Below are 19150 nucleotides of genomic sequence, written 5' to 3'. Positions count from 1 at the left end.
TGCTATACTCAAATTAACGTTATTTTTTTGGTTAGTTTTAGTTACTGTCGTTTAATTAAATTAAGCAAAATTCACGTTCCTTTTTAAGTTAATGCTATACTCAAATTAACATTATTTTTTTGGTTGATTTTAGTTACTGTCGATTTAGCAGTAACTTAATCAAATTAAACTAAGCAAAATTAATGTTTCCTTTTTAGTTATTGTACATTTATAGTCATTGTATCATTACTTTTGGAAGAAATAAATGTTATGAAGGCTCATAATGAGGGAATAGAATAAATTTTTAAACATATTTTTGAACAGACAATGAAGGTAAAAATTGAAAATTCTGAAAATATAAAAAAATAGTGATATTGACCATTGAAGCATGCCACATTAGATTGTTTTTATTATGGCTAATTTAAGTAATTTTATTTGTATACTAACTTCTAAAGTTGTACAATAAATGTGTATGGGAGAAAAGGTTTTAAAAAAAATAATTGGCATAACATAAATCTATATAGTACGCGTGCTTTTGAGATTTGATCCAAAAAATAAATCTGTGCAATAGTTTCATGAGCTTGGGCCTTGAATTATAATTGTATATCGAATATAATAATAACCAACGAATTAAAAGTACTTTTTTAAAATAAAAAAAATTCACCTTTGGCTTTGGCTTTTTTTATTACTCATTATATCTTAGTGCATGACAGCATGTGTGAGAAGATGAGTAAAAGTGTAAAAATTGGCAAATGGAAAAACAAGAAGGTAAAGTTCCCACCCAATAAGTGCTGAAAAAGCTAAAGTGATTTACATATTCACCATTAATATTGCTTAATTACCTCATTTTCAACTCACTTAAGTACTCCATGACTCGTCCTCGTTACACAAATTTTGCTTTTTCTAATACTTACAATTATTATCATGTCTTATGTATTCGTATAAATCAATAAATCCTATGTTAGCGGTCAACAATATTAATATACCTAATGTAAGATTGTTTTCAACAGGCTCTCGATTCAAATAAAATATGTAAAAATACTTATAATAAATCATGCTTCTATTGGTTATAAAGTTGAATATGAAATTCACACAATCAGAGTCAATTATGATTTGTCTTAATTAAGTTCTATTTTGATAAGATAACCCAAAGTTTTGATGTTTTGTGCTATTATTCTTCCCTCTTCCATAGTGCAACACAAATATTTTCCAAAATCATGAAATTAAATGAGTAACATTTTTTAAGTGTCTATGTGAGACTCCACTAGAAGAATCACAGCACAACGAGTAAGATTTACGGTGAAATTTTGAGCGTGAATTAACACTCAAACAACGATAAGGACCACCACTCACGAAGGACCACTAACCGCCCAAATCACATCGAGTGATACATTGACATCTAAGAATATTCACGCCATTCAACATTATTCTCTTCGATGCTCGCTATCTATCATCAAATCAAAAGCCAAATCTCATACTTTTCCATCACAAAAAAAAAATATACAAAATGAAAATCTTCAAGAGTAATATATCAATTACTTAATTAAATTTTACAACTTTTTCTTGAACAAAGAAAAAAAATACGTATAAGGTAAATTTCAGAAAAGAATAACATATAATTAGGTAATTTTCATAGCTCCATTAGTCGCCACTTGAACTTTCACTTTGTTGGTGATCAATTCGATTCCTGTAACTCTCACGTAACAGACACTCTTTATAATCTGGAGTCTGTCAGCAAAACGTACATTTCGGGATGACTCAATTCTTTTTTCGCCATCTCCATCTGCAACATCACAAATTTTCTACTCCTAAAATTAAACTCAAATGTTTTTTTAACACACTGATTTTTCAGTAGATCCACCCAGTAACGCTCGAGATTCACCAAAATTCTCCATACTATTCCTGTACCTTGCATGGCATGATTTCTGAAAATCATCGATATTTAACGAACAATTCCAATTACTGGATCCAGATCGAGAGACGAACCTAAGGATCTCCTCGAATAAAAACTCATCGCAAGGTATAGCCAAAGTGCCATGGTTAGAGAAACCATATTCTTCCTCCGCTTGACTCAGTAGCTTCCTGAAAATCGGATGATTCAAATACTTTGCTCGCACCACGAATCTCCGGCAATTACTGCCTACCGAGATCGCTACGTGTCCGGCAGGTATATCAGAAGCTATGCGTCTAGATGAAGAAGATATAGCTCTTTTCTTCCATTGTCGAAGCATCTGACTGATCCTTACAATGCAACGAATCCTGTTGAATTTTCCGATCTCAGGCGACATCGATCTCCAATAATCAAATACAACTAATTAATGTGTAGAAGAAAGAATGGAGGGAGGGAGTTGAGTAAAAAGAGAGTTTTATTGTTTGTTTAATATGAAAAAGTATATGAGAATTGGTTCTTAATAAGGGTATCTTATATAGACTGAATAAATGAAAAGACGAAATTGTCCTTAATAGTTGAGGATATTACACATGCCCATGTGGTGGGCAGAGAAAAAGTGATTATGCTTAGTTGCCGTTGTCGACCCCACATTACAACTAAATATGAAATCTTTTTTATTTATTTAATTGAAAGATAAGATAAGATAAATGTGATTATTTGGATCTTTGAAATGGTAAAACTCTTGCTTGTTAGTAATATATTTACCTTTTCAACAGGCGTTTATCCAGTACTAATTAATTGGTATCGGAAACAAAATATAACAAGGAAAAAATAGAAAGCTCAGTCAAACATGAATTAAAATTTTAAAAATAACAAGTAAAAAGTTTAATACTCAACAAAAATGGATTAGGAGTTGCAAATATTTGGTATTAAATGGTTGTTTAAATTTGAATACATTAATATTTTAAAGATATTTTTATCAAAAAATAGTACTCTCTATATTTTGAAAATTATATTCATTTATTATGTAAACTATACTCATTTATTATGTGTTTGCATTTTTAGAAATGTTGATCCCTTCAATAATTTGTTTAAATAAAATATTTTGAAATGTCAATGGTAGTTTTAGATTTATCAATGAGAGAGAATAGATCCCTTATGAAATATAATGAGAATCAAATTTTCAGGATTTGATACGAATAATTAACAGATTAACTAACTAAATAAGCTTAAATTTAATACAACTAATTTCACCTTACATCCCTTACTGTTCTTCTTTTAAAAATTAAATCAGTTATTGAACCAAATTATTAGAAGATCTCTTGTCTATCAAAGATCTTTCTGTTCCTGTAATCCTACACTAAAAAATGAAAATAGTAAAGATTTGAGGAATATTTTATGGGGCCCTGCATATATAATGCATCTAACCACATGTAATTACTCAGATAATTGACTAATTAATTTCCATTTATGGCATACATGTTTTTCTAATCAATCACCTCATCAAACTGGGGAAAAAAACAGAAAATAAAGTATTATGATTTATGTTATCTTTTTTCACAGATTTATCACCTCTCCTATTAGATTAAATTCCTAAATTAAAACAGAAAAAAAAAAAATTGATAAAAATGTATATGGATCAGTTGTGGCCCAATCCAATTTAATGGACTATCTACCATACGGCCACTGAGTTGTAACACGGCCCAAAGTCCATGAAATCCACTAGATCCTTACCCTAAAGAAATGTGTCATTTTGATAAACGGACTAAATTATTCTGAAATTAAATTGATATTATTCATTATTCGTTAATTGTATTAATTTATTATATAAATTTATACTATCTTGAATAGTGACCTCCTCCAATGTGGTGGAGCCAGAGTTTTCATCAAGATTTTCACCATTTCTATACTCTCTTTTTTTCATTGATAAAACAGCGAAGTCTAGGCTTGAATCTAGGCCTCCAAAGTAAATTTAAATAATCATAACCACTGAGCTATCTTTCTTTACTATGTCCAACAACTAGTATATAACGGAAAATATTGATATTTAAAATATATACTCACAACAAATTTCTGAAGAAGGTTTTGTATCTGCCCACCCTTGTTAAGGTGTAGCTCCACTTCTGCCACTGTATCAAACGACCTTAAGGGTTTATATCTATTTTAAGGGAAAATTATCCGTATAAACAAGCATATATTAGTTAATTAGTTAACATAACTATAGTTTGCTTTTAATTACAATTTGTGGCCTACTTTTAGCTATAATTACGCGACTCAATTTTTTAGTTTTGTATAATTCGCACGTTTGTATAATTCAGAATTTGTATAATATAATTTGTATAACTTTTGTATAATTCAGAATTTGTATAATTGTTTGCACTTCTTATGTTTGTAATTGTATAAATTTGTTATTTCGAGATTATACAAAATAACAGAATTATACAAATGTATCGGCGAATTATACAAATCCACGAATTATACAAACGAGACAGCTTAAACTATAGCTACAGCTTGTAAATATGCAAATTATAGCTATGGAGCATAATTAAAGTTTATTATAGTGGTTATTTGCAAAAGTTCTCTTTTTTAAAATTTAACGGACTTAGTTTATAAAAGATTTATAAAAATCTCAAACGTGGTAACAAAATGATAATACGATATTATAGTTGTTATTGATTCTAAATCCAGTAACTAAATTATTTTATCTGATAACAAAATGATAATACATTATTATAGTTGATTGATTCTAAATCCGGTGACTAAATTATTTTGTCTCAAACGTTTGATGGGTTCGTTGAGAAGGAAAAAAAGCCCGGGAAAAAATATGCCCATTTTGAGTACGAAGATAAGATTATAAGAAGATAATTATTGCACTTAATTCCAGAAACACCCTTACGCAAACGGATATTCTAAATAAACCGGTCGGTTCCTCTCAGCTGGGTCATCTCTACAACCCGATTACCCGAAGAGCTCTGTAATGCAGAACCTCGTAATCCAAATTCCACGTTTACGTCCTCTCCCGCCGTCCACACAATGTCTTTTTCCGGCAACAATGAGTTTATCGCCGGCGAAGCATATCAATCTCCGGCAATTCGACTCGCGGGAGTTGAAAACCAACAGTAGGAGTGTAAATCATAGGTTCATTAGATGTATGGCGAATCCTCGACGAGTTAAAATGGTGGCTAAACAGATACGAAGAGAGCTTTCCGATATGTTACTTACGGATAAGGTGTTACAGTACGCTGTTCTTCCTGAAGCTGCTCTCGGTGCGGATCGATACCTTTCTTCGCTTACCACTATTAGCGATGTTGAAGTTTCAACCGATTTGCAGGTTCATTTCTTTTGAATTGATGTTAGTTTTAGCTTAATTTTGGCTCGAGTCACTTGAATTTCCTTGCGGAATCTTGATAATGGTAGTAGCACTATCACAGCAATTGCATTTGCATCTCAGCAGCCATATGTTATCATTTAACTGGCCATCAATCTATTAGGACATTTCTTTTTTAGTCAATTGTCAATAATGAAAAAAGAGAGTTTGAGGTGTGAAAGTCGTGAAAAAGTGTACTGTGATAGTTCAGTGTGTTTTTGACTGTTATCTCTTTCCTTTTTATTATGTTTGAGACTGGCTATGTTTTTCTAAGCTTACATAACAGGAGTTGTTAGTAAATTATCTGTTTATCAATAAAATGGACTATGAAATAAGGAGGACAAAAGTGCATAGAAGAGGTTTTCGTTGGAGGGAATTTGTGATAAATGTTCTTTTTCTTGTTAAAAATGCTGTTGAGTTAGTGTCAAACTTAGAGCAGCGTATGTTTTTTCTCTGAACTCAGTCGATATCTTGGTTGAATAGCAAGCTAAAAGCTTTATCTTTGGCCCTCTGTAACGGAAGTCATAGTCTTAATCACATCATGAACTCTATGCATAATCCTTGCAGCAGATATACATGTTCTTATGTTATTATTGTAATTCTGTTCCTTAATTTAGTTCATTCTGAATTACTTTAGAAACTGAAGTAGTCGATTACAGCTATCTGATATTTATTTTTCCGATGTACCAAGCAAGGAAGGACCAGTTAGGTGAATGATCTGTTTATATGGTTTTAGGTACTTGGAATAATGGAGATTATTATTGCCGTTATAGAGATCTGATTTTTCTTGTATTTGATATGCCACTATCTCACTACATTCTGCCTCACTGCTCCATTGTTTTGTTCCTCTTTTTCACTCTGAATGTAAAATCGAGTATTCTGATGGTTGATTAATCAGCTCTGCAACATAACTGCTGAAAAACAAGAGTGCATATATAGCATCTGGCTGTTTTGAAAAAGTTAATCTCAATGAGTTCATACTTCATTCTAATCAAGCACACAGGAGCAAAATTGGTGTAGAGTTTTGACCGTATAAAGCCCCTGAAACAAAAAGCATAGTTGCGCCTCATGGGCATTGGAAAACAGACAATCATCCCCCTTCTTTATTTCTTTCCCCCTCTTTAAACAAAAGCAATTCCAATGCTCAGCCTCCTTCTCTATAGAATGTTACCAGCTTAACGCTGATATTTAGTTGGGGTTGTCTCCCGCTACTGATCCTGATATCTGGATTGACATGGATGAATTGTTTACATATGCTGAAGGATGTTTCTTTAAACAGACTACACAAGTTAAGGATGGTTTTATGGTTTGAAAGGTAGATGTGAGTGTAAAGAAACAAGAAAACATCAAATATTGAATAAGACGTATGTAATTCATTAGCAGGATAAGGTCATGGTTACTTTCCCCCTAGGGTAGAATTGACTTAGTTTGAATTTGAGGGTATGATTCGCCAAGAAGTGATCAAATCCCTATCACCATTCAGTTGCAACTAACAAGAAGATCCAATCTCAAATTTTATCTTTCTCAGGATAAAGTTGTCATATGTGCCTCTAATATATGTGGCTATGTAAATTGATGTCTGCTGTTGGCAATCAGAAATAAGATATCAACTTCATATTCACTGTTACTATCTAGCTGTCACAATCTTACTACTGCATATGGGTTGTTTATGTGTGCATGTGCAGGTTCTCTCTCTCTCTCTCTCTAGATGTATATATAAATTATGAGGATTTCCTTCTTTCTTTATTTGACCAAAGAATTGAAGTAGTACTAGACAACAAAGAAAATAATCTCTCATTTCTATAAATGATAACTTCTTTGATCTTCAAGGATGATTCCTGTGATCTGTCATATTCCCATTTGGACTCTTAGGAAAATTCTGTGCTGCTGTAGGTTGTTAAGGTCTATGTCTCCGTATTTGGAGACGAAAGAGGAAAGGAAGTTGCTTTGACGGGCTTGAAGTCAAAAGCAAAATATGTAAGGAGTGAGCTAGGGAGGCGAATGAAGTTGCGACTGACTCCTGAGATTCGTTTCATTGAAGATGAGTCCCTTGAACGAGGAAGCAGGGTGAGTAATTCTAATCTATGTCTTATTAGAGAATTGATTGGGTTTTTTTTTTGGGGGGTGGGGGGGTGGGGGTTTGTTGTTATTTATGACTACATTGCGATAACCCTCTTTGCACTTTCTTGAGTTTCTCTCCTTTTTTGCAAGGCTGTGCTGTTGTTTCCTGGCGACTAAGCCTTTTATGATTCTCCTTCCATAATTTTGTTTTGCAACCAAATCTCTCAATAATGAGGTTTACCTTTATCTCTGACTTGCCCCTACTCAAATGATGGCCAAGTTCATTGACAGCACACCAAAATGACTTGTATCTTGAACGTATCAGATGCTCGTTAAACACTGGTCTGGAGCATTTCGCATATCGAGTTATGACTTAAAATTTGCACTGGGCAGCAAGTAAAACTTGACTAATTACCATATTAATCTCTTGGATGGGAAATAAAAGGAAAAAAATATTATATTGTCCAACAAAACCTATAAGGAATTGGTCACTAATTAAAGAAGAGTGAAGTTATTGGCCTCAATGCCCATTTTTATTCTTCACTGATCTTTCAAAGAAAACTGTTTCTTGCATTTGCAAGTTGATCTAGTGATGATCTTGCTTAATCAACATTACTCTGTATACAAGAAAAAAAATGACTTATATGGCTTTTCACAGTAGAATATATTCTTGAGAGTCAAGACTGATTAAAGCATAAGCCCTTTTCTGAAATGTTGCAGTTATAAGGCTGTCTTCTATTGCTAGCATGGCTACTGAATCTGAAGTAGATTACAACTGTGTGATTGCTTTGCTTTTTTTCTGGCAGATTACTACTTTACAGTCCCTGAATGTACTTTTAGGTCATGCTTAAGGTTGAGCCAATTCTTGCAGGTACTTGCTATATTGGACAGGATTAAGGATGAGAATGAAAATAAGGATTCACCATCGGGATCTGCCAATGATGGATCATCTGAAAGCGATGATGATGGGGACTGGGAGGGTGACGACCCTGATGATGAAGGCATTATTTATGTGAAATAGCTTTCTAGTGCGATCTAAACTACATCGACTCTGTGACTAGACAAAAGATGTGTTGCATAATGGTAAGCCACATGCTTATAAAGTTCAGCACATTTTAGAGTGAACACAACACTCTGTTTCCTGTGTTGCTTAGGCTACACAAATTTTGCCTTTTTATTGTCAGTGAATAGCAATGTTGTGCTTTTCAGCTCATGTTAGTACTTGAACTACCTTGTCCATCAAACAACGCTCATATAGGGTGTAGCTTACACAATCTTTATAAGAACAAGAAGTAAACATTGGCAGAACATTAACATCACTTCCCCAGAAGTTATCCACGTTCATTTTTCTCAATTGCGTTGCATTGAGTGAGCTTATTGCTACATACAATTTTACAAGAACCTAATGACTGCTATTTCATTTTCAGGGTGAAGGTGTTTCCTCAGCATGCAAAGAACATTTGCGCAATTCCCAAATTGTGGAAACCTTATTGAACCCTGGTCCGAACTGTCTAGCTAGTTTATTTTCCTGTTTCTTGTATAATTCGTGTCTGATGAACGAATCAGTTAGAGTAGTACTTGGCCTTCCATGGACAAGTCTGGCTTTGCCTCTCCATTTCAAATTATACAAGTTTATCAGCTGGTCTCATCTATTACTGGGAAGAAATTGAAAAAAAGGGATAACTATATGAATAGTAATTAGAAATTTTCGTCTGAAAGTTTGTTCTGGATGACCTGGGTAGCAGATTCTTCTTGTTACAACGTACAAGTGATGGTGAACAATAGATTTAAGGATTCCTTCATAAGCAAAACTTCCATGCATATATTTTGTGTTGAATATTATGTTTCCAGGATGTATTGCTACTGTGTAGGGACTATATGCTGCATTAATTGCCTTCTCCATGATAGATTAAAGTGGTGGTCAAAATCCATTACATGATTAAAGAACTAAAAACAAAGGAAGGAACAACGAGACATCCATTCACTATTCACCCGACAGGAAAAAGAGAACTTGAACACAGGTCATCAAGACAACAAGTTTGCATATCTTCATCATTGGTCGAACAAACACAAACTAAAAAAGCTTTTTCCTGAATTAATTGATGCAACAAGAAGATTATTATGCTAGCAGATCAATGCCAACTTTTTCCCTGTTTGTCCAATATAATCCCTCAAAATTGGACCACCAATATATCATTGGACCGTAAAAACATTTGACAACTCTTGAATACAAAATTGAACAGTTACAAGTCGAAAATGATGGTCCTAAGCAACAGGCCATAATGAAAATTGATATAATGTGATTGTCATATATTATTTTTATCAGACAGCAAATGCAGCATACTGCTCTCTATCAGTGATGTGCCTTAGCTTCAGCTTTCTGGTGAGACTTGGCTTTAGCCTGAAATAAATAAGATGGAAAGGAGGTTACAGAGATAGTCTACACGGAATGACAAAGGCATATTAGCTCGTACTAAAACAATGCGGAATTCTTTGGTTGAGAAGTCTAAATATGTGCACTTGATACACAGAGCACTGTGGAAATTTGAGGCACAAGTCGTCTGAAATATTATCCATGCAAATTTCAAAGAGGATTTTGACATTACGTGACTAGAAAAAAATTCCAAACACATCCCAACACTCAATGTGAATGGATGAAGGATTTCGGGGTGCTCATGTATCCTGAAGAAGGTCCATCGCAATGAGCAAACTGCACAACCACCACCACCAACAAAATACCAATGTAATTCCACAAGCGGGGTATGGGAGGGGTAGAGTATATGCAGACCTTACCCCTACCTTAGGAGGTAGAGAGGTAGTTTCCAATAGACCCTCAGTTCAAAGAAGAAGAAGAAAAGAATGAAGAAAAAAGGTGTCAAAAGCATTCTAAAAAGAACATAACTACACCAAAATAATACGATAATCGAAGTGCAATAAAACAACAAACATCGAAGGACAAGAAACTCCATCAGTAATACTACGACTACTAGTATGGAAAGATAGGTGAGATAACACTCTACTACCTACTAACCGTCCACCCTAATCCATGTCCTCCACAACCTCCTATCTAAGGTCATATCCTCTATACGTTGAAATCGCACCATGTCCAATCTAATCACCTCCCCCAAATACTTTTTTCGACCTGCCTTTACCTCTCCTGAAACCATCTATAGCCAACCTCTCACACCTCCGCACTGGAACATTTTTACATTTCCTCTTCACATGCTGACATCATCTCAGCCTTGCTTCATGCATCTTGTCTTTCACTAAGGTCTCTCCAAACTTATCCCAGATCTTTTCATTTCTAATATCATTCATGGCATGGCCACACATCCAATGCACCATACTCATCTCCGTAACTTTCATCTTTTGCACATGAGATGAAAGATGTGGTGATGAGTATGTTGCATTGAATAAGCAAATTACACCCTAGATCTAAATTAGACAACTCATAAAGATAAATATCATTTCTAGTAAAACTTCTCTTTTGAGATAAGGTGACGGACTAGATAAATAGATAAAACAGGATCTACCATACTTGAAGAGGAAGAACTAGCTGTTACCATTCAGTTCTTGCAAGCCAATGGGGTGCAACTAAGTATGCACTATAGTCTTTCTTTTATATAAAGAAACATTTACATCCTAAGCCAACAAACTGCTCTACTTATCTTCCACGTTAAAGCATAAGACTGAATTTGCGCCTCTAATTCAGTTTGTATCAACATCATACAGGCTATGAGAACATAAATTCATGTATCTCCTTTCTGCTTCTGAATCCAAATTCATCTCATGGAAGTCAATCAGGTACTCTTGAAGAAATATAGTTAATATTTGTGCTATGCACATTGAGCGGTTATCAGATAGTTCCCCACCAACTACAATGGCTTTCTTTCATCTCATCTAATTTTGCAATTCAGCTTGCTTTTACAATAGTTCAATTAGTAAAAATCTGCTAGTATCTCTAACAATTAGATAGAATAATTTGAGAAGTTCAAACTAACATCTAAAATTCTGACAGCTAAAAAATTGACTGCTAAAGCAAAGAATTACAGCTTCAAGACGTTGAACAAACATAGCAAATGAACAATTCACACAGAGTAGTCTACAAAATCAAGCAAAATGCATTCTTTTTCCTATCCAAAATTACCATAAAAAGTGGGTAAACTACAAATCAAGCAAAAACTCATTCATTTTCCTATCAAAAATTACAAATAAATAACTGGGAATCTACAAAAACAAGCAGCAATCCATTCTATTTCCTGTCCAAAATTGCCAATATATAGTGGGGAGAAAGGAAAATACCTTGAGATACTTGAGCTTCATGCTACCATAGACAAGTCCAAATGTGAATGCTGAAGTACGAGCCACCTGCCCCAAAAACAATTAAATCGATCAATCAATCAATCACATAAGCATCAATCTAATTCACTCTATTCAGATCTATTTCCCTGTAATACTCTCACCAATATGATTCTTAAGACAAATCCAAAGGATGATTAATGAGTACATGAGATCGAAGCATTGAAGAAAGAAGGAAAATGGTTTTACCAGAGCAAGGGTACTGGTTCCAGAGTAAGGTCCGGGAAGAGGCGCCATTGTTGACTTCACAAGTAGAGAGCTTCAAGATCTCTTTTAAGCCCTAAAAATTAGAATTTCACAAACCCTCAACTCTACCAACAAACGATAATTGGGTTATATCGTGTGAGCTGTGATTGGCTGTGCGCCCGCCTAGTGAATCCTCACAATGTCTATTTCCCTTTTGTGTGTTTGGTATGAAGGAAAATGTTTTCCAATTTTCTCATGTTTGGTTGGGTTAAATGTTTTTCAAATCAACTCATTTTTCTCAAATTTAAGGAAAATGACTTCTCTTCAAAACTTAAGGAAAACATTTTCCAAATCTCTCTTCCAACTTCAAATTACAATTACTTTTTTGTTGAAAAAATCAATTTATTTTGTTCCTACCCTCAAACCAGCCCCCCAACCACCCCTCCAAATAAATAAATAAATTTAAAACTTATTTTTAAATTCAATTTTTACCCCACCTTCACCCCTACCCCCACCCCTCCCAAAAAAATATTTTCAATTTCAAAATTTCATTTTTTCACCCCTACCCTCGACCCCCCACCCACGCACCCCCTACCAGCCCCCCACCCCCAAAAAATAATTTTTAAGTTTGTTTTTCAAAAATATTTTCAATTTCAAAATTTAATTTTTTTCACTCCTACGCACCCCCGGCACCCCCCCCCCACCCACCCCACCCCCCCTACTAGCCCCCACCCCAAAAAAAAAATTAAGTTTATTTTTAAAAAATATTTTCAATTTCAAAAATTATTTTCTACTCTAGTTAAAATAAAAGATATTTCTCAAAAATATTTTTTATTCATAAGTCAAACACTAAAAAAAAATTTCTACTTACCAACCAAACATGAGAAAATAAGTCAAAAATCAACTTGCTTTCCTGAAAAACATTTTCCTTCATACCAAACACGCCCTTAGCCTTGACATGAAAGCAAGGCCTTTTTTGTTTATTTTTATTACTTTTACTCCTATTTAATGGAGTAACATAAAATGATTAGTTTTATAAAATACTTCTTGATATGAGGGTGAATAATAATTCATCTAATAGTACTCCATTATCTACTTAATCATTTTTTAATTAATATAATTTTTAAAAACGATAACAGTATACTTGGTCCCTCAATTATAGTGGATTCCAATTATTATCCTTATGATATATAACACAATATTATTAATATTTAATTAATTAAAATGTATGTTTTGATCTCTTTTGTAGAAAATATATTATGTTTAGATTTTTTTTTAAAAGTATCTTACCCTTAAATACAAGATAATAAAATGAGTTCAATATATACACAAATGTTAAAATGGTAAAAGGTTAATACTTCAAAATGTTATAATCATTCAATAGCAAGGAAATAAAAAAAAATCTATCTAAATAACTAAAATTTAAATATATTAAATCAAATCACAAAATATTAAATTATAATTTACTCAAGTACTACTAACTAACGGAGAGAACTTACTTTTTTTTTGAAAAAAATAATTTAAATAATCATTCATATAATCGGTTATACTAAAAATACTCATTGAGAAGTATCTCTATATGTCTTAGTGCATGTATTTTATTTTATGTGTATAATAATCAAAATATAAGGAGCAAATTCGATCGATTATTTGCGTAAATTCAATTATGTTTCATTATTACTTTGACAAAACTGATTAAAATTAAATTAAAAATTTAACGATGACTCGATTAATTTTCATTATTACTTTGACAAAAGTGATTAAAATTAATTAAAAATCTAACGCTGACTTGTAAAAGACGAATCAGCGAGTATTAGATTCACTCTCACCCACTCCACTACTGAGTTGAGAGATCATCGGCGATAGGGTGTAGGAGAAAGGAATCTGGAAAAAAATGGCGTCGAACCAAGTGAGGGCATCCCACATACTCATCAAACACGAAGGATCTAGGCGTAAATCTTCATGGAAAGATCCAGAAGGTCGCATCATCTCTAACACCACCAGAGACGCCGCCGTTTCCCAGCTCAAATCCTTTCGTGATGACATCATCTCCGGCAAGTCCAAGTTCAAAGATGTTGCTTCTCGCTTCTCTGATTGCAGCTCTGCCAAACGCGGTGGCGATCTAGGTACTTCCTTCATCTACTGCAGTTTATTGTTTTCAATGATTATTATGCTTATATTAATTAATCCAGTGTTATTGTTATGAGTTGTTTTCATCTTGGTTCGAGATTTGTACGGATTTTTTAGGGATAAGATCTGAGATTTAAAGGATTTTCTGGTTGTAGAATAAGGCTAATTTGCTTTAGAATACAAGTTAGGATTTGGTATCAGATGGACTTGAATAGAGTAGTACGGTAAATTTGGATGCATGTACATAATTTTAACAAATTGAGTGGTATATCAATTATCAAAAGATGATTATGCTGGGTTTTGATAGGGTTTAACTAGTAATTTGCTTCGACTGTGATCTGCTTGAAAGCAAAGTGTCTTGAATATTAGCTCGTTCTTAACTCATTGGAGTAGCTATTCAATTTACTTACTTCGATAAAGGCAAACTCCAGAAAAGATCTAGAGAAAGTATTGAAGTTTAGGAAACTGGAGGCTAGTTATTGAATAAGCTTATATTTGTTACTATTTGGAGACAACTTCTCAGGACAAAAGACTTGTGAATACTTGGAAATTTGGAGTTCTGTTATGGAATTGGATTTAAATTAAATTGATGTTTCACCATGTTCTTGCTGCATTTATCAAGTGAATATGTCTATCCATTTGCTTGAAGTCTTGAGCTGCACATGCAATCTCCCCTCCCGCCTCTTTTGTGCATCTACCAATTGGTTAGTAGATGCACCTTTATATGTCAAATCATTTGTATAGCATCTTTTCTGGAATGGACTGTAAGCAAGTTACGAAGAAGAAATCTGCTAATCATTTATTGCCGTTAAATGAGTTCACCAAAGCACTAGTCTTTTGTTTCTTCATTTAGTTATTTGTAATTAGGATCGAAGCACTAGTTTCTGGTCCTGCGAAAATTCACTAAACAGCTGCTTTTTAGGTGAAAGTTTTGATAAACTATCAAGACTTCTCTACCTTGAAAAAAGATTTTCTTGCAGTCTGAGGTCATTTGGTAATAATCAGTGATAGAAGCAGACAGATCTGTGCTTATCCCCTACTTGTCTTGATAAATAATATGCTTTCAGCAGCATGCATTTACGCTCGTTATTTGTCATAGATTAGGAATATGGACAGGTGGTGCACCAGATTTGACACTAATCAACTTCTTTTTTTCTTCTTATTCTCCTTTTTCCCTTTGTGTTGTCGACACTGATTAATAGTGGCTACAACTTGAAGATGCAATCCCCTCTCACCTCACAAAAACTAGTAAATCAGTTTTACTAAAACTGGGTGATCAAAATTATTCACTGTTAAATAAAAGTGGTGCATAAACCTGCTCAATCTTGTTCAAACCTTTTCTGCACATTCCTGTGGTTCTCTGTTTCTTGATAGCAGATTGAGCTGTTAGTTATCACATTAAACAGTGTAAGAACATTAGGAAAATAATATATCCTATAAGCTCGTTTCAGTAGAAAGAATGAAGAAAAAACCTTTAGTATTGGTATCAAGTAACTTGCATTATTTTTATGGTGCTCCAATTGTAATAAAATCTCTGATTTTCAAATGTAAATGTTCAATGGATTAAAGCCAGATCATTTTCTGAATAGTGTGTGGTTTTTATGAGTTTCTATCACTTGAGCTGAGTCCCATGTGACGAAATTTTCTATAGCTTCATATAATTGTTGTTTATTGAGCTCTGTTGGTTTTGCTGGAGTGGTTGGTCAATGATCTAATATCTGCATTCTTATTTTGTGTCTCTAATAATGTTGTTTTGCTACAATTACGGAGGTTTACTTTCAAAATATCCTCCCTAATTGCTATTTTATTTTAATATCATAGCATGTTTATATTTAGTAGATTATTATACTCTTGCCATATTTTATTCTTGTTCAGCTATCTCATTGTTTTGTGCTATGAATCTTGTTAGTTTGTAAACTCTGATTCTTCTAAAGCTTTTTATGCCTAAATTTATCATTCAATTTCAATGTATACTTCTGGTTAAAAACTGCCTTTTATTTTAGTGGTTATGTTGGATATTGATGTCAATCTTCTGTGCTAACTCTTGGATTGTCAACATCATAAAGCTAATATACGAGCATTTTTTCTTTTACCAATCAAAAAATGAGAAAATAACTAATGTAGAGGCACTGCTCCTTACCTTCACTATCTTCTGTGCTTCTTTTTCTGTAAACATCTCCAAGTCTCTATCTCTGCTGAAGGCTAAAAGCCTAAGCGTTGGTGTCACTTCTGGCATCTTCAAAGGTGGGGGACTCTCTACTTTTTTCCAATGAAGAAGGTGTGGGTGGTTATCGTTACTGTATTTAACTGAAGAAGGGAATTTCCAATTGTAGTAATATATTGACCCTGCAAAGGGAAAAGATGGAGACGTATCTTTGTGGTCTGTGGATATAGTAGAGTTTTTCATCTTGTTTAATGGCATTTTGGTATCATTTCTAGCATCCTGAAAGGTGAATTGGTGAATGCTTAATAAGCTCATTTCATTTGCAGGTCCATTTGGTCGAGGGCAGATGCAGAAACCTTTTGAAGTTGCAACTTATGCACTGGAGGTTGGTGAGATCAGTGACATCATTGATACTGACAGTGGTGCTCACATAATTCTGAGAACCGGTTAACATTGGTGGAGAAAGTATCTACAGATTCAAGAGCAATTGCAAGTTGTAACGTTTTTTTTTATTTATTAATTTTGGTGTTTCAAAGACTACCCTTCCCACGTTTGTGTTGTATTGCAGCAACAAAATTATATATTTTGATTGTATTATCAGTCAAATACAACTCCAGATGCTTGATGTTTATAGACGTTTTAATCCATGTGTTGAGAGTTTCTTAACATGTGGCACCCTCTAAATTCAATTACCTCGTGACTGATTGCAACCTCTATAAGGTCTTCTAAATTACAGCAAGTCTTGTAAACCAAGGTTCGAATTCCTGCAAGAGTAAAATATTAGACGATTTTTTTCATCTGCTTAAGCTCCAGTGAAAGTTACCGCATAGCTATGCCTGAACCGGCTTTGGTTGATGATTACACTAAATATACAAAGTTAAAAAAAATAAGGGCTAACCCATTGGAGGCCTCCTAAACTTGGCACCAACTTTCACTTGGACACTTTAACTAGACTTTGTTCATTTTAAGCACCTTATGTCAAACCTCATTGTGTCATTTTGACACTTTTTTATATTTTCAAAACCGCATTTTAAGTGCGGACATCCAGACGCCTCTTACGTGGAAAAATAAACGAATTGGTATGTGACACGTGGAAATTTTATTTTATTTTTAAAAATCTCAATTTTTCTTTCTTTTTTTCTTTCTTCTAGATCCCAAACCCCATGCCCCCACCTCTTTTCTTCTTCTTCTTCTTGCGCCTCCTTCCCCTTCATCTGTTCTTCTCCATCAAAAAGGCAAGAACATAGGTTAGTTTACAAAGTAAAATACGTTTTGGAGAATAAGAGAAATCATACCAAATCGAAAAGTTTTTATATGACATTTAAAAGAAGATGATTTCTTGTGCTACTACGATTGGGATTTACAATGAAGGATATGTAAAATAAATTTCTTTTTTTTCATTGGAGGTTGTTCTTTATTTCTTTTTTATTCCTTGAAATCAATTTAATTTTCAATGGAGAAGGTAAGAATGTAAATCAGTTTTTCCATTTGAAAGAACTTGATTTCTTTTTTTGTTCCCTTGAAATCGATTTTGTTTTTGAATATGAATCAAGATGCAAATTCGATTTTCAAAGAAGATGGAAGAATCAAAGAGTGTAACCTAGTAAAATATTGTAGAATTTTTTTAAAAAGTTGTGTGGTGATGGAGGATGGTAGAAGGTGGGGAAGATGGAAGGGAGAAAGCAAGGAAGAAGAAGGAGAAGAAAATATTTACAAAAAAAGTCTCTGACGCGCTCAAAATTCGTGTAGCACACGTACTGTGCTTAGTCAGCAAAAAGTGTCAAAATGACACAGCGAGACCCTACATGAGGTGTCTAAAATGAACATCGTCCACTTGAGATGCCTAAGTGAAAGTTCGTGTCAAGTTAAGGGGGCCACCGATGGGTTATACATTGCATGTTGGACTTCTTCATATGTCTATTTTATATTTTGAATTGCTTAATGAAAATCCTGATTTTACTAGAATGAGATAGTATGTACTCGATGAATTAGCGTACAAGTTAACTTACATACCATTATTAATTTATTTTTATTTTTTTAATATGGAATCTTTGTGGACCAGATTGGGTGGTATGTATGTATGTGGATTGGCCTTTTTTTCCTGGTCCATAAATTTATAAGCCAATTTCATTGGTGGTCAGTGGTATGTGCTCATTGTCAAGTTGATGCAATTACGTCTTGTAATGTTGATTGAATACTGTGTTGTGTTCTATTCTTATCCATTGGTTGAAAGTTGTTTGAACAAAATGTGGACGGCGTATTTCCTTCCTATCCCAACTTGCAACTTTGACCAAAAATTGTCAAATTTTGAGTGATTTTTTTAAATTGTAATTGTCACTAAATGCATAGGGGTTGAATAACATTTCTTTTTCGTTTGATAAATGATTTTAATAGAATGTAAAATTGTTAAATAGTCACACTTGATTAAAGATTTTGAATACAATAATAAATTGAGTATAATTTCATATGTGGATAGAGTGAAGATGGTGTGTATACATTCTTACCTCTACTAGAGAAGTTGTCTCTGATTAACCCTTGAAACACACAAATAAAGAAAATATAATTAATTACATAGAGGACGGAGGAAGGAGATGCGGAAATCAAACTCACGTCTATTATGCATAAATGATAAAACTCATTACGCACTTTTGCGTACTCCTACTTCAATTTATCATCTAACAATAATATAGTTTATTATAAACATCGGATATGATAAGTTTTTTTTTGGACCTGTGACCCTCCGCTCTCTTTTTCTGCTTTAATTTCATTAACCTGTTCAAGGATAGAGAAGCATTCCAATATGCATCACCTACAATGACTGTACTATGAGAAGGATATGTGATTAATCTCAAAACTTGTCAATTGTCATGCCTATTTTTTAAAAGTAAGTTTGATAAATTCAAGTCAACAAAAATAATACTCGACTTTTTGGGAATTCAAAAGTCAATGTTTATAGCTGCTTTCTTCTAAACTTGGATTATATGTCTCTTCAAAATTATAAGTTGATTAAATA

The 19150-nt window shown here is 33.5% G+C and overlaps 4 protein-coding genes across 4 annotated transcripts; 2 read left to right on the top strand and 2 right to left on the bottom strand.

The window, feature by feature from the left end:
- Window positions 1-1734: 1734 nt before the first annotated feature.
- On the bottom strand, window positions 1735-2267 carry LOC125816894 (auxin-induced protein 10A5-like). The gene has a single exon (XM_049496562.1). It carries the CDS (start codon window positions 2265-2267, stop codon window positions 1812-1814), a length of 456 nt encoding a protein of 151 aa, XP_049352519.1. The 3' UTR covers window positions 1735-1811.
- Window positions 2268-4751: 2484 nt separating this feature from the next.
- LOC125816892 (probable ribosome-binding factor A, chloroplastic) lies at window positions 4752-8883 on the top strand. Its single transcript, XM_049496540.1, has 4 exons — window positions 4752-5201; window positions 7131-7304; window positions 8170-8381; window positions 8726-8883. Exons 1-3 carry the CDS (start codon window positions 4848-4850, stop codon window positions 8317-8319), a joined length of 678 nt encoding a protein of 225 aa, XP_049352497.1. The 5' UTR covers window positions 4752-4847; the 3' UTR covers window positions 8320-8381; window positions 8726-8883.
- Window positions 8884-9397: 514 nt separating this feature from the next.
- LOC125816915 (uncharacterized) lies at window positions 9398-11996 on the bottom strand. Its single transcript, XM_049496580.1, has 3 exons — window positions 11847-11996; window positions 11601-11666; window positions 9398-9699 (listed from the first exon to the last, which is right to left on the bottom strand). The coding sequence occupies exons 1-3, from the start codon at window positions 11892-11894 to the stop codon at window positions 9652-9654; spliced, it is 162 nt and encodes a 53-aa protein (XP_049352537.1). The 5' UTR covers window positions 11895-11996; the 3' UTR covers window positions 9398-9651.
- A 1620-nt stretch (window positions 11997-13616) lies between these two features.
- On the top strand, window positions 13617-16803 carry LOC125816895 (peptidyl-prolyl cis-trans isomerase Pin1-like). Its single transcript, XM_049496563.1, has 2 exons — window positions 13617-13969; window positions 16464-16803. Exons 1-2 carry the CDS (start codon window positions 13738-13740, stop codon window positions 16586-16588), a joined length of 357 nt encoding a protein of 118 aa, XP_049352520.1. The 5' UTR covers window positions 13617-13737; the 3' UTR covers window positions 16589-16803.
- Window positions 16804-19150: the final 2347 nt, after the last annotated feature.

Source organism: Solanum verrucosum, unplaced genomic scaffold (assembly GCF_900185275.1).
Source record: "Solanum verrucosum unplaced genomic scaffold, falcon-dt-bn FXZP01000261.1, whole genome shotgun sequence".
NCBI classification, from domain to species: domain Eukaryota; kingdom Viridiplantae; phylum Streptophyta; class Magnoliopsida; order Solanales; family Solanaceae; genus Solanum; species Solanum verrucosum.
The sequence above is the reverse complement of the archived record's forward strand: the minus strand, read 5'-3'. Positions and strand labels throughout refer to the sequence as shown.

Coding starts and splice junctions, on each gene's coding strand:
- LOC125816894 (XM_049496562.1), bottom strand. CDS start 2,267: ATGTCGCCTGAGATCGGAAAATTCAACAGGATTCGTTGCATTGTAAGG.
- LOC125816892 (XM_049496540.1), top strand. CDS start 4,848: ATGCAGAACCTCGTAATCCAAATTCCACGTTTACGTCCTCTCCCGCCG. Junction 5,202..7,130: donor AAGTTTCAACCGATTTGCAG/GTTCATTTCTTT, acceptor GTGCTGCTGTAG/GTTGTTAAGGTCTATGTCTC. Junction 7,305..8,169: donor CCCTTGAACGAGGAAGCAGG/GTGAGTAATTCT, acceptor CAATTCTTGCAG/GTACTTGCTATATTGGACAG.
- LOC125816915 (XM_049496580.1), bottom strand. CDS start 11,894: ATGGCGCCTCTTCCCGGACCTTACTCTGGAACCAGTACCCTTGCTCTG. Junction 11,667..11,846: donor GAACCAGTACCCTTGCTCTG/GTAAAACCATTT, acceptor TTTTTGGGGCAG/GTGGCTCGTACTTCAGCATT. Junction 9,700..11,600: donor TGAAGCTCAAGTATCTCAAG/GTATTTTCCTTT, acceptor TATTTATTTCAG/GCTAAAGCCAAGTCTCACCA.
- LOC125816895 (XM_049496563.1), top strand. CDS start 13,738: ATGGCGTCGAACCAAGTGAGGGCATCCCACATACTCATCAAACACGAA. Junction 13,970..16,463: donor CAAACGCGGTGGCGATCTAG/GTACTTCCTTCA, acceptor TTTCATTTGCAG/GTCCATTTGGTCGAGGGCAG.